Source organism: Lagopus muta, chromosome 2 (genome assembly GCF_023343835.1).
Source record: "Lagopus muta isolate bLagMut1 chromosome 2, bLagMut1 primary, whole genome shotgun sequence".
NCBI classification, from domain to species: domain Eukaryota; kingdom Metazoa; phylum Chordata; class Aves; order Galliformes; family Phasianidae; genus Lagopus; species Lagopus muta.
This window is the reverse complement of record NC_064434.1, coordinates 69,766,316-69,781,484: the sequence shown is the minus strand read 5'-3', so window position 1 is coordinate 69,781,484 and position 15,169 is coordinate 69,766,316. Positions and strand designations below refer to the sequence as shown.

The window sequence follows — 15,169 nt, the reverse complement described above, 5'->3', positions numbered from 1 at the left end:
TCTGATGCTTGCTTCACTCATCTCCCAGGACATTTTCTTGTTTTAATCACCACTGGCCACCTCTTTTGCTATCAAAGGAGTTCCTTTTGCTAGCTTTTGATATGGAGAATGCATTACTCTGTAATCAAAGTGATGTTAACTCATCCCTGAGCATCTGGAAAGAAACCTTGAGCAGCCGTTATTGGCTAAATGTAAAATACATATTTATTAACAGCTGTGCAGGCTGAGCTCTGTGTGTGTGTATAGCTTATACAGATGGCCTGTATGGTATATAGTTCGTAACATTTTATTTTTATTGCTGGAATATGAAGGCAGCTTCTTTTCTACATTCCAGATTCAAGGCATAATATCTTTACTTTTTAAATACAGATGTAAAATTCTGAATTTTCATATGTAGGAAAAAGTTTGATTTTGAAGTTTGAATTTCTTATTCTATTCAACTGAATGGTATTGCAACATCTTGAAAGCGTACCTTAATACTTCCAGAGATGTTGTGAATATTGTTGTAGGTATTAGTAGTGGACTGACAAATAGCACAGTCAAGGTAAATGAAAGAAGCAAGTAGAAGAAAAAGATCATCCTGGTCTCTGTTGGTCACCTTAACAGCCTCTTCCAGGATTCCTGTGACCCAATTCCTGCCCATCTTCTCTGGATTGTAGTGAGGCTACAAAATCAAGTTGAAAAATGCTCAGAACTGACAAATGTCAGTCAAATTTCTTATGTAAACATACTTACATAAAGAAGGTACACACGATAAAAAAACAAAACAAATTACTACCAAATTGAGACCTGCATAGTCTCAGATAATGGCTTCAGTGACAATGCTACCACAAGGGCTGCTCAAAAAGTAATACCTTCTCTTTCATGATGTCAGCCCATGACATCAGAGGTGGATGTTGGTGATAACTCACTAGAAGTTGAATCTTTCCAACAATATTCTCTTACATGTTGTTGCTGTGTGACCGATGGCAGCAGAGGTGCATTCTGACACAAGGGTGTCTGACATGGCAGTGCAGATGAAGCACAGGTGTGTCACTGAATTCCTCCATGTGGAAAAAATGGCACCCAGTAACATTTATCAATGGTTGCTGAATGTTTATGGAAACCAAACAGCAGATGTGAGCACAGTGAGGCGCTGGATGGTGCGTTGCAGCAGTGGCGGCAGTGGGTCACCTCCACTGGTACATATATTTATGAGCACAGAATTCAGGCTCTTGTTCATTGCTGGTGAAAATGCACAGCTTATTGTGGTGACTATGCTGAAAAACAGTGTTTTGTAGCTGAGAATTTTCTCTATCCAACAGTGTTATTGTGCTCTTTGTATCTATTGCTGCTCCTCGGCTCATGCCCAGGCACACAGCAGGGCCAAGTAGACCTGCACCCTCACATACCCCTGGGCACGAGACCTGAGAGGTGCTGCAGACACAGTACATGGCCTATTTCGTTGTGTTTAAGGCATGGCCCTTCTTTGCTCAGCCCTGTGTCCTTGAGGGATGAGAGCCATTTAAGCTCAAACCTGATATCCCGAATAAACATACACATATGCATATGTATATATGCATATATAAACATACTGCTACCCCATATATACACAGAAATGGCTATGAGCAAGGCCAGGAACAGTACCAACTGGTGTTTTGACAAAAGAATAACACACCCTACTCCTCTAGTACTCATAGCATCTCTCCAGCTCCCAGCTGGGGCTGTCGCTGTCACCTCAGCAGGCAGTCCGAGGGGGAGCACTGGGTCTGATGGCTGGTGTGGGGTTGACCTCGTCCTCTGGGCTCCCTCTGCTGTCGGTGAGAGGCACGAGCCGAAGGTATATTATACATTATACATGTATTTACATATTATACTATATACATTTATAAATGTACCTATAGAAACGTACAAATATCTGCAGGGCAACCAAGGTACCTATGTGAGTACTGACACCCTTACCACAAGCTACAGCTGGTGAAATGCATCCCACCCTCCACAAAGACCTCCAACTTGCTAGTCTGTGCTGTGTGCACATCACAAATGGGAAGAAAAAAGAAACAACCAAACAAAAAAAACAAACTAAACCAAAATGAAACATAACAACATTCAAATAGGAAGAATTCCAATTATTACAAGCAAATGTAAGTCACTGTACTGCCCTCATACAAAACATTTCCTGTGCTGCTAAATGAGCCGCTGCAAACATTTTCATATTCCACTGAATTATGTTACTCAGCAACTACTGTGGTGGTTCAGCAGTGAGCAGGGCAAATTGCATTTTCCTAGCATAAAAATAATGAAAGAAAATGGAGAAGGAGGAAGGAAACGATGAAACTGGTGCCAGAACAGGAAGGAAATGGGGAGCAAATGGGAGCTCAGTGTTCTGAAAAGGTTAAGCTGCAGGCAGAACACCTGGAAAGGGATCAGGGGTCACCATCCTATGAGGAGATCAAGTGGTGAAGCAAAGCAGAATAATTATAAAGAAGGAGCTTGAGAGGGACAGGTTCGAACAGCACATTGTACTGCCAAGGCAGAGATGTGTTGGGCTGGTGACAAACCCAATCTTCTGACCAACTGGGTGATTATAGAAAGAAGCCAACACATTGAAAAAACATGACTTCTGCTTGCATTTAAGGCTAGCTGGGGATATAGCTCAAGAGAAAAATAAAAAAAAACAAACACCTATGACTGGCAGCTCTGCCAGTCAGTCTCCCTTCCACAGCCAGATGACAGAGTGCCTGCACACAGTGGAGCTGATTTCTGCAGGAGCTGATGCTGCACAGATATGTGCTCATCTGCGTGAAGGGAGTCTTGCACTTATAGGATACTCAGATAGAGCTGCCGGCTAAACTGGGACTTCTTTTAGCTTTAGCACCTGCCTTAACTATTTTTACTTTCTCCTCATATTCTCTTTAGGATTTTTTTTTCTGTTTTGTTATGCTCTTATTTTGTATTTTTCCCTCAGTATCCATTACTGCTGCTGTTAAAACAAAGCAGACCAGGTTCATCTTTGGGCTGCTGGCTGCAGCCTTTTTTATCTTCTTCCTTTAGAAATGAATTGCTAAAAATTAAATCATTTGGTAAAAGGATAAGCGAAAGAATGGGCTGGGGTTCTTATTTTCTTAGGGTAACATGAAAACGCATATGTTTTATTTTGTTTATATTAAGGCTCTAATCATATACCCACTGCCAAAGCTGTTATGTTTCTTAAAGTGGCCTCTTTATTTCCTGCACATTTCTCTTTGTGTGCGGAGCTTTTTCTTTCTGTTAAATTGTATATCCATAGAGAATTTTGGGGCACTCAGCCAGTCAATCCAATTTGGAGCTGGATAGTGGCTGTTGTGGACTAAGTCTCTTATCTGTCCCCTTCAGCTGTTACATTTCTCTGCTATTCACAGAAACACAAAATTAAAAGTGGAATCAACTCAGAGGCGAGAGCCCAGCAAGGCACCTGGGAGGAACAAGTTAAGGGGGGAGATCCTGACCAATCTCTCTGCAACTGGAGTAATGTGCTGGCATTTGTTTTTAAATATGCATGCCATAGATTCAGTACTTCACAAATATCAGCATTTCATTTATCTTTGTGGGTAACACAGCAAGTACGTGAAGAAAACTGAAATCAGGTTGGAAACAATTTTATTTATTTATTTGTTTGTTTCTTTATTTTTAGGAAGAAGGATTTATGGGATTCTTCATTACCACATCTTGTGAGCTGAGAAAATCATTGAACTAGAGGAATGAATAGGGTCCTGAAAACAGCTTAGCCGTTCTTATAGGGCTAAAGAAGAAACAGAAAGAGGAACTGGTTGGAACATATGCTTGATTTTGAGCATGCTCCATGTGATGTGCTCAGTATGGTGAAAATGCAGATCATACTATTGAAATCAGCTGTTACAATAGCATAAAATCAATGTAAATAAGAATTTAAATATGAGGGACCAGACCTTCTGGTGTGCTTCGGAGCTATCTTTTCATCTTCTGACTCTGGACTGAAGAAGGCCCTGGTTTTCTTCTAGCCTAGTGCTTCCCAATAACATGAATGACAACAGCTTCTACATCCATCTGTGGCCAGATTGCAGGAGATGCAAAGGGATCACTCATACTGAAAAGGGAAACAGCATCTCTGCTTATTTAATAATGCTAAAAGACACTATCATAGATGAAAGGAAAACATAGCAAAGGGAAAGAAAGAACAAAGGTAGGAATAAGCTGCTTTTCAAATCAGAAAATATAATGCCAAATGAAGCAATGAAACCTGACACAAGCGCAATTGATCTGGTTGGCCTCCACCTCTTCCCTCCTGCAGAGTACCTCAGCCAGCTGCTAAGGGAAAGGGATGTGCAAATCTCAAGCAAATGAGGCACTGGACTGATGAAGAAAAGGTATGCCGGGTTCATACTTTACAGACTCTATCTCCCCACCTGATTGATACTGAAATCTCAGACAGACAAGCCATTCTGTTCCTTGTACCATGCTCAGTGCTGCTGCAGGGACTGAACTGCTTTCCCCTTCCTGTCCCTGGAGAGGCACCAGCACTTTCATTCAGGAATGCTGGAAAGCAGCCTTTTTGGGGTGGGTTAGTTCTTGTGAGAACAGGTGGTATGGTTGTGGCACAAAGGCATCTCCCTTCACAGCTGTGTTATGGATTTACACCAAATTACAATGCCCATGTGGCAACTGTGGGTAAGATGTGAGTCCTAGTTGAGCCTGGTTCTGTGCTCATGCAAGGTCTTCTCTATCTTGAGTCTATGGTATGTAATTATTTATGAATTCTTATTTGTTTATCAGAAAACAAGCTAGAAGGGAAGAGGAAGCCTAAGGTAACTCTTGCTTCTGCAGCCTGCTCCGAAAGTACTCAACCTAGGCCTCACTTGTGATTATCTCCTACAAGTCTAGTAATCCTGCTTTCTTGACTCTTGCACTTTCTTTCTCTGTGCATCTTCTAAGCCTAGAGGTCCCTTCCACCCTGTGATTTTCAATGCTTCTGAATGATGCTGCAGAGTGTACAGGAGGCTTTGGTCAAACCCACTAGAACTTCCCAGAAGTCTTGTCCTAGTAACTATAGCCAACAAGTTGCACAGGTCTCCAGGCCTTTCTCCAGTTTCAGGAGGCCTTGTGGTAGGTTCTGATCTCTAAAACAAATAGAAATAGAATAGAAATATAATAGAGATAGAATAGAATAGAAAAACAAAGCCTATCTGCTAGGGTATTTGTATTTATAGATCCTTTAATGGCTCAGGGAAATTTTCTCAGTATCTGTTATCTTTTGCTAAACAATGATAACATTTTCTGTCTTCTCTTATGTTTAGCAGAGCTGGAGAAAAGCTACTTAGACGTCTCTTCTTGATAAAAGACCTTTCTCAGATAGTCACAAAGCAATCAGCTACCTAGTTCAGTGCATAGAATATTGTCTGCTCTTTCAGGGACAAAAATTCACTATCTCATTTCTGTATTTTCTTTATGTGTGGAGAGATTGCCACACGGTGGCAATTTACATCCGCTTTATGACAGGATGCATAAATGTCTAGCCTGGTTTCATTTTCAAGGCTTTTTCCAAGGTGTTTTTCAAGCCTACCTTGTGCTCTTAGGAAATGTTACTACTTCAGTGTTAAGATGATTTACTTTTTTTTTTTTTTTTTTGGTCAAAGGCATTTGTCCATCTTCTCTCACTCTTGCCTCCTCTTATGCTTTGAATATCGTCATTTTATCCTACCTCCTCCCAGTCTACCTGCCAAAAGCAAATGTAAGAACAGGTTTGGATTTTACATACTCCTTAACTATCTTTTTAGGAAGCCTGACAGACAAACCTCTTTCTAGTGAGGTGACCAGAGGGGCAGCAGAGCAGGGAGGCAGGGCAGGACCAGGGCTGAGTTATGACTGACTGCAGGTCTGTGTGCAAGACAGCTTTCTGCAGCCTCCTCCTCAAGTGAGCATGGTGAGTGCAAGTTTGTGAGCCGAGTGCAGTAGGCTCATGTGCTATGGCACAGGGATCCCCAGTGTTCCCTGATCAGACTGTTTGTTTGGTCCTGGTGATCATGAAACACAGAGGTTTTTTGAATTCAGAGATGCTGCTGGAGGGTACAAATTGGAGAGACGTGATCTGATCTGACATAATACCTACTGAAACACAATAATCTCTCTAAGAAGTTGGCACACTAACTCAAAAAAAACCAAAACCAAAAACAAACAAAAAAACCCAACAAAACAAACAAACAAAAACAACAAATGCTATAATAGCTCTCTATAATAATCATATTATAAAGGTGCTGATGATAATTCCATAGTCAATAGTGATCTATAGTTGGTTTAAAGCAGGGCACAATTTCTTGCTCTCCAATACATATGCGGATGCATGGTGCACTGCTCCCTTCTCATCTCTTCAGAGTTCTGAGTTCTGAATTTCAATAGTAGGAAAGGCTCTTGCTCTTGAAACCGCAGCAAAGGGAGGGTTCCTCACATGGCAGAAAAGCCAAAATATGCCTAGAGTTATTCTGGAAGCTTTCAGTCTGAAGGATTTTTATAATGCCACAGAAACATGAGATTTATAATCAGGACTCTTGGAAAAAAAATGAGATTAGTGCCTTTGATGAAAGAAAATCACAAAGAAAGCATAGATACTTACTAAAAGTTGCTCAAATGGAGCACTTACTGATATTTGTGTCAACCTACTTTTTTTTCCTATATGTTTAAAGCAATGCTTTTCTCTATATAAAGTTTAATTCACAGATTGCTAAAGCAGTCCTAGGAGTGCATTTGTCAATAAATGTTTAGGATCAAACATTAAGTTCTGCCACTTAACCATAATAATGAACATATACTAAGCAGACAGTCTGAATAAATTTCCACCCTATAGAATTGTCCTCTGTTGTGAATTATATTTTTTCCTGGTGGATTTAATCCTCTGACAGAGAAAATTCAATATGTAGATGCATTTATGTTACAGATATAGTCTCCTGCTAGCCAACAGATAAGCTTGCTATCAGCAGCCGTGCTTCTGTGACACACTTCTGGGCTGCTGCCAAGCTCTGCCTTCTCTCCTTTCATGAACAGATCAATGTGCAAACATTTAAAAACCCTAAATAACATAATAGATTCTTGAATGCAAGCTGGAAGGAAAAAAACTTTCAAAACTGTTGCACTGAAATGATGTAGCTAATGCAAATCTCTAAAAACAAGGAAATAAGGGAGAACGGTAGCACACAGCTACCATTTCCAGAGCTGCCCTGCCTCACAGACTCTGCACATCAGCTTTTCCTCTAATCCCCAGTGCAGCAATCTCCTGTGCCACTGCCACATCACCCCCCAAACAGAGCACACAGCACCAATGATGCTGGAAACAGGACTCTGGGTAAAGACTGTGTGGTGTGTTGTTTGTTATAAGAGCAATGCAAAGATGTAACGTGTATCTGTATTCACTGGTTAGAGCTCTCACTTGTTTTGTCCTCTCTGGTTTTTGTGAACTCTCTCTCTCTGTAGTTCTTACTGCAATGACACAGGCACCTACAGAGGAAAGATCCTTTTTTTCCCCTCTGCTACCTCTCAAGCTACAAGATGCATGCTTTGAGTGATGCCTGTTAGTGGGAGCGGTGCTGGAGCACTGGGATCAGAGAGCTCCCCAGGGGTGGGCAGACAGCTGTGGTAAAAGAAGAGAGCTGAAGAAAGCAAAGTGACCTCAGTGGGCAGCTTTTGAGGAAAAAATAAGGGAAAACTAATTGGGAAGAGGTTAACATGTGAGGGCAGGAAAAAATATAAAATAAAAAAATAGAAAAATAGAAGAAATGAAAAACATGGAAAAAAAAAACCAGAGAAACAGAATTAAAAAGTATAAACAATAAAACAAGAGAAGCAAAGAGATGAATCACATCTCTCTCCTTACTGAGAGTCTGCTTTTTTTTTTTTTTTTTTTTTTTTTTTGGTAAGTGTATTTATAAACTTCATTAGCTTTTTTTTTTTTTTTTCCTGGCTGGAGGATATAAAAGATGCTAATGAGTTCTTATGCAGGGTAAATAGTTTAAGGGGATGATATTAGTGATACTGAAGTATTAAAATAAAGATCAAAGCAATGACTGCCAGAATAGGGTTTCTAGGCTATCCTATACAGTTACAGCTCCAAGAGATTAAAGACTCATTTGAACATGAAAAGAGGAAAAATCATCGGGTTCATAGCCACTATAAGAATGGCTTGGTTACAAAACATGATAAAGGCCCGATTCTATCAGGCTGAACAGAGCTTTAGGAGTAACTCCATTGTCATCAGTGGGGCCTCCTCAGTAGGATCTGTTTCTCAGCGAAATGAAGGGTGACCCCAAATGAACCAGTGGGGTCTGTAGAGAGCACTCAAGCTTGGTGCCAAACTTCAGTGCTTACCTCAGTTTCTGTTCTGGCCTCCGGAGAAAGAGATTTGACAGTAGTGCACTGGACCGCACTGGACAGCTCTTCTTTCTCTCAAAGCCAAATCTCTCTTGGGTGTAAAAGTTTATAGCAAGTTTATGAAGTAGGTGAAAAAAGATCTTGAATGTCATAGAAGTCACAACACAGGACAGAGAAAGCCAGGTAAAATTTTTGTCTCTGTTGCAAAGATCATAAGTTACGGACATGTGCTCTTAGAACACATCAAGCTTTTCGAGAGGAGGAGAAAAGCTCAGTTTGGCTGATCATAACGGCACTTCAAAGATGCTGTACTTCTTGCCATTTCCCTCTGTAGACAAGGGAAAACAGTACTACATTGTAGTGCAAACTGTAATGTTTGAGATGGAAATCTAAAATTCGCTGGGTTTCAACTCCAGAACTTGTCAGCCATAGCTAAAAAGCCGCTGTAAATGTGTACTCTTAAGGTCTGGTGTTCGTACCTATTCATTTTCATCCCTTCCTGTCTGATATATCCAGCTCTGTTTATATGTCTCAGATCTGCTATTACCAATGTGTGCTTATGATCACTGGCACAAGATTGGTAAAAATGAAGCAAAAGTCCAAAGGAAAAAAGCTTATAATGCCTTCCTAATTACCTTAGGATTATGGCTTCCAACATACACTTGCACACTATGATTTGCATTCACCTGTACATACGCAAGAAATCTTTATTATATATCACTCCCACTGCTGACAGATGATAAAGTAGAGAATAGAGGTTACAAAGGTGACAGCATTTCACCCACTGTTTTTTCTTGAGATACAGTAGCATAAGGTATTTTTGAAATAAATAGTATTTCATAACCTTTCTTGTACTGCCGAGGCTTCCAGGTGGAGGCAGCCCGAACACAGACCTTCTCTCAGCTTTGAGTCTTGGCACAGAGGTCACATGAAATAAAAAGATTCCTGGGCAGCAGACAGGCAGTTTTATGTGGGTCATTGCTTTTGATTTTTATGTGCCAGGGGACAAACCTGCCCCTCTCAACCCTACACTAAGGAACACAAAGCTTTAACCCATTTGGGATTTTCCTTTAGCTTGTCATGAGGATGTCGAGGCAAGTTGCAAGCAGGAGAATTGCAGAGAGGAAACAATGAAAACAAAATGGAAGCTTTAATATATTCATGCTCTCTGTCCCCATCCCTCCTTTTCTATGCATCAACAGTTTAATAACCTTGCAAAAACAAACCTGAAATTAGAAGACCCTTTCCTACCCAGTGTCACAAAATGCACATTGTGGGCTAAGAAGTGTTATGAAGAGGGGTGATTTTTAAAAATGTTTATTTTTCCATCTGACATGAGTTAGGACTGCATCTTCAAAAGCTGCTCTGACACAACAAGCTTGTATTTAGAAGTAAAAGAAAAAAATCTGCTTATGAAGCTGAAGTTAAAACAGACGTGGCATTTAAATGAGATACATGAACAGAAAAAAAAAAGAAAGCAGTGAAATAACTTGTATAATCTCTTCACTATGAAAATAAACCGCTGTTACATCCACGCTCTTCCTATGTAGGGTAAACAAAACAGATGGGGGATTTCCCACTGCTGGTTGCTTGCTCCTGAAAATAACTGTCCTCAGTTTACAAACTTTCAGCTGTCATCCCCCGTTTATTTTTCCAGCAGTTTCTGTTGTGTTTATACAGTGACGACAGAGGTGATGCCGCACGTCTCCCTGCTGCTTACCCCTTTGCCCCATGTAGCCAGAGAATTCCATGTCGGGATTCCCTTTAACTCTCTTCCATTCTTCCCTCTTTCAGTGCCTGACGTTTTGTGCGTCCTTGTCACGCTCAAGTAGGGTAAGGCACGGGTGAAAGATAAACACGCTTGGTTCATTAGTGGGAGATTCCTCCTTTCTGCTTTCCTTGGGGCGGGGAGAAAAGGCTCCTACGGATAGCGGAACCCCGCCTGCGTTCATCCCGTTGCCTAAACAATGGGTTTACTTGAACGTATAAAGACATCGCCGTAGAGAGATCCTTTAAAAAATGTTTTTGCTGTCCTCAGCCGTAGGGCGAGCGATCCCTCATTTGCTGGAGAGGGCTCCCTCCGCCCCTTCCTCCTGCTGCCCCCGCCTCCCGTGCCCATATATCACTACTCCCGGCACGACCACGCACCCTGCCCAGCGCTCCACCCGTCCGCCCGAGCGGGGAAGCGGGGCCGGAGCTTCCCCTCGCCCCGGGCACCGCCGGCTCCCGGACAGCGCCCGCACCCCGCCGGCTCCGCGGCGGCCCGGAGCTGTCCGCGCCCGCCGGGTGCTGAACCTCCCGCAGGCGCCGCGGGGGATGGAGGCGCCCGGCGGCCACGACCCCGCGCCGCCCGCCTGAGCCCGAGCCCGCGCACGCGAAACCGCGGCCATGGAAGAGGAGCTGAAGTGTCCGGTGTGCGGCTCGCTCTTCCGCGAGCCCATCATCCTGCCCTGCTCGCACAATGTCTGCCTGCCCTGTGCCCGCACCATCGCCGTGCAGACCCCGGAGAACGAGCAGCACCTGCCTGCCCTGCTCCAGCCGCGGGGCTCCGCGCCGCCTGCGGCCGCCGCGGCCGCGCCGGGGCCGGGCTTGGGGCCGGGGCCGGCCGCCTCGCTGGACTCGGAGTGCGCGGCGGGCGGCGGCGTAGACCACGCGGACAAGCTGAGCTTGCACAGCGAAACTGACAGCGGCTACGGCTCCTACACCCCCAGCCTGAAGTCTCCCAACGGTGTGCGGGTGCTGCCGCTGGTGCCCGCACCCCCCGGGGCGACGGCGTCTCAGAGGGGCGCCGGCCCCGCCGGCTCGTCCCTCACCTGCCCGCAGTGCCACCGGAGCGCCTCCCTGGACCAGCGCGGCCTCCGCGGCTTCCAGCGCAACCGGCTGCTGGAGGCCATCGTGCAGCGCTACCAGCAGGGCCGCGCCGCCGCTGCCGCCGCCAAGTGCCAGCTGTGCGACCGCAGCCCTCCCGAGCCGGCGGCCGTGCTGTGCGAGCAGTGCGACGTACTGTACTGCGCCGCCTGCCAGCTCCGCTGTCACCCTGCCCGCGGACCCTTCGCCAAGCATCGTCTGGTACCGCCGCCCGGGGCCCCGGGCCCACCCGGAGGGGGGGACGGCGGCGGGAAGGGGGCGGGCGGCGGGCGTAAGCTGCCGACGTGCGCCGAGCACGACCTGGAGAACTACAGCATGTACTGCGTGAGCTGCCGCAGCCCCGTGTGTTACCAGTGCCTGGAGGACGGCAGGCACGGCAAGCACGAGGTCAAGGCCCTGGGCGCCGTGTGGAAGCAGCACAAGGTAAGCACGAAGCACGTGCCAATGGCAAGGAGGAGCTGGGGGGCCAGCAGGACTTTGTCTCCCCACTGTCAGTTCAGAACTTCTGTGTCCATCAGCATCCCAGGTGTTTTCTTCCTTGCACGACACTCTTTGCTCTTCAATGCTCTCTCTAATCCACAGTCTCTGCTCAGAGTCTTGTGGTGTTGCACAAACTCCTCCTGCTGCTGCCTTCCCTTACCTTGGCCAGGCTGAACCAGGCCTGGACAGGCATCTGGCTTTAGCCAGCCTTGCTGTGCTCTGGACCATCCCATGCAGGCCTGTGGGCAGCAGGAGGAGGAGGGGTGGCCTTTCTTTCATTTCTCACACCCCTTTCACCTCAACAGGAGCTGCCACAGATGTTTTTCACCATGACTTCTTATCCACCTGTCAATGAGGGAGAGGGAGAGTAACCCTCAGCCACCCAAAGTTTTTAGGTGGAAGGCATGACAGGAGCTGTCAAGAGATGTTGTTTTGTCTTCTGTGCCTCAGAAAGATATTCACCTCTCCTCAGTTCTCAAAGCATCATAGAAACGCAGAGCATCCTGAGCTGGCAGGGACCCACCAGGATCACTGAGCCCAGCTTCTGGCTCCACACAGCACCACCCAAAATCCAAACCCTGTATCTGTGAGCGTTGTCCAAACACTCCTTGAACACCAGTGCTTAGGTCTGTGACCATTGCCTTGGGCAGCCCATTCCATGCCCACTGCCCTTTGGTGAAGAACCTTCACCAAAGAGGCCAGAAGGGATGGTTGGAGGGACCTTCATGACATGAATAGACAACAGTAGAGTGGGCTCTGGGGACAGGTGCAGCTTTACCAGATTCCCACTGCATTGCACTCTGGCTTTGCTCTTCCCTTCCCTGGTGCTCTGTAGTTCTGGAGGCCCCTGGGGACATGTCAGAGGCAGCCACTGCACAGCACAGGCAGCAGTTTTTGTAGATCTGCTGGATCATGTGGCAATGCCTACCATGCGAAAGTCTTTGCAGCCATTTGAATAAAGAGCAAAACGTGACCATAACAGTTTAAGAAGTATGTGATGTTAGCTCATTCTTATTAAGAATGATGGACCCTCTAAAATGATTTGTTGCGACAGATGCACATACAGAGGGGAATATACATCTTCAGTGCTGACAGTGGTACTTTGGAGCTTCCAGATAGAGGGAAAAGGCTTTTCCCACAGGTCATGTAAAGAACGCTTTGCTGGCCACAGGATTCCCTTCCTCTCCTGCAGTTAGCACCATAGGAAACCCAGAGAAATTCTCTTATCCAGGGAGAACCATGGGTGGGGACAAAGGCAAGAATGGTCTCTTTGTTCTCCAGCCATAGAGTGGGAGAGCACAAGCCTAAGACTTCTAGTAAGAGAAAATTTTGACTTTTGATTTTAAGAATTCCCAAAAGAGGCTTGGAGTGAGCATGATAGTTTGTGGATCTGAGAGTCCTTCAGTATGCATGCCAGAGTTTGCATGCTCTTTGCCAAAGGCTCTGCCAGCTCCTCCCTAATGTGACTGTAGGGGAGTTGTTCTCTTAGTGCAGAAGGAACAGATCATCACTACTTCTGCTAACAGCAGGATCTAGGTCTGTACAGAATTACTCAAACGAGCAGTGACTGAGCTCACTGTTGAAACATGGTTAATGTTCTCTGTGCTGTGAGAGACTAGCTTGTGTTGTGTTGCAATTTACTTTGAGTTAAGATTGGTTGAGGCCTTTCTGAACAGTGTGATAAACTTTGGTGTAGTCAGTGTGTGCTGACAGTCATTTTCCTGTTTTCCTGTTGTTGAAAAAATGAACAAGAGCTTGTTGGTTTGTCCACTTTTTTTTTTTTCTGGAAGTACGTTATCACAAAATGTGATTCCTCTTGATTTATAGACTCATGGTGGAAGATCTAGTGGAAGCTTAAATAAGCTTCAGAATTAACTGATTTGGGGACTCTGACATTGAGCTCTTGTAGCTACTACTTTTCCTAGAACAATATACTTGGCAGAAAATAAACGTAGTGGAATCATAGACAAATAGCCTAAATCATCAGCTCACATTCATTTGGATAAATTGCTCTGGAATTAGATACTTACGCTAAGTAATAGTTCTCACATACAGCAATTTCTACTGGTTTATTACCTGAAGTGACTTTGGCCAAGCCATAAGTTACTCATACTGAAGTATTACTGCATGCGGTAAGCCAAATGGAATTCAAGCTGTGTGTGTTCTCCCCAGATAGCCTGGCAGAGGTGGTAGAGCAGCAGGTAGAAGGGATTCTCCATGAGCCTGCTCAGGTGGCAGGTCAGCACCTGTTCCCCACCAGGTGATAAGCACCTGCTTATCTTATCCTAAGGGAAGGGGCAGCATTCTTCCCCTGTAAAGAGTTCCACTGCCATGCCCCCTCCTCTCACAGCTCACAGTTCCATCCCACAACAGAAAATTAAAAACCAACAATTTTCGTTCTTCTGGCCCTAGAATTGTTTTTCAAGTATCGCTGCCCATCTTCTCCTTCAGGATCCATTTTCATTCCATTTGTGCATTGTCCTTCTCTTCAAATTGTTTGACTTCCCCTTTGCTTGAGTCTTACACAGGGAAGAAAACTACACACAGTAGAAAACTACAGACTTTTTGGTGTGATGTCTCAGACCATGCAGTGAGAAGGGCATTTACTCCCAGCTGTGCCAATGGCTTGATGGCTGTCCAAGAATTTTTGGCCTTTGTTAATGGTACAGGTTTGCCCATTGCCCTGCTATACGTAAGTTTTTCAGTAAAACAAGAAATGGTGGAAACAGGGCCACAACTGCATAAATCAGCTGTAAATCCACTGACATAGATGGTCTTTGTTACACTCGATTACACTACTTGCCTATCTGGACCAACAACTTTTGGTTATTAAGTAAAACTTTGCAAATCTACTGCCAGAGAAGTTGGTTTAGGTCTTCACAGAAAGAAGGGATATAAGTTCGTAGGCCTTTTGACCTATGGATGTGAAAACAGGTGGTGCATACTTTTCACAATCTGCACACTGGTTTCATATGTACAGAAATGCCAAAATAAACTTCACCTGGACAGGTGTGTGAAAGGCAGGCAGGCAGCTGAAGGCAAGTGTTGGAGTCTGCATGCCTGCTTTGATTTGCTGGTAGGAAGGAGTTGTGTTCCCAAAAACACGAGGGCTCTTTCAGCTTGCAGCACCAGGATAAGCTTGTCTAATCAATAGCTAATCTGCTGCTGAAGAGAGATGGAGGGAAAACAAGTTAAATGAGCATGAACTGCTCGGTTGAAAGAGGCCATTGGCATTATCTGGTTCATTTTCTAAAATCAAAGGAAGCATCAGTCTTCTGTGCCTATCTGGATCTAATTACTCACCCTCATTATCTCTCTGTTCCTGTCTTTGATAGAAGCAGGAACCTTGTGTCCACCTCCAGAATCTTTGCTTTTTTTCTTGAAAAACTAGTATTGAAGTAAAGATAACTGTAGGTAGAATACTGCTTGTCAGGAGTCATTAATTGTTGTAGTCAGTGGAGCTCGTAAC

The 15,169-nt window shown here is 44.7% G+C and overlaps 1 protein-coding gene across 12 annotated transcripts in view; it reads left to right on the top strand.

Annotated features, from left to right (window-relative positions):
• The first annotated feature begins 10,740 nt into the window (after positions 1 to 10,740).
• Positions 10,741 to 15,169, top strand: part of TRIM67 (tripartite motif containing 67) — a 31,678-nt gene continuing 27,249 nt past the window's right edge. For 10 of the 12 annotated variants that reach the window (XM_048938158.1, XM_048938160.1, XM_048938155.1 and 7 more), the window contains exons 1-2: positions 10,741 to 10,866; positions 10,963 to 11,643. In XM_048938158.1, the coding sequence (XP_048794115.1) occupies positions 10,741 to 10,866; positions 10,963 to 11,643 (807 nt within the window). Of the gene's footprint in view, positions 11,644 to 15,169 lie in introns of all 12 variants that reach the window. The other 2 variants (XM_048938153.1, XM_048938152.1) reach the window with 1 other exon arrangement.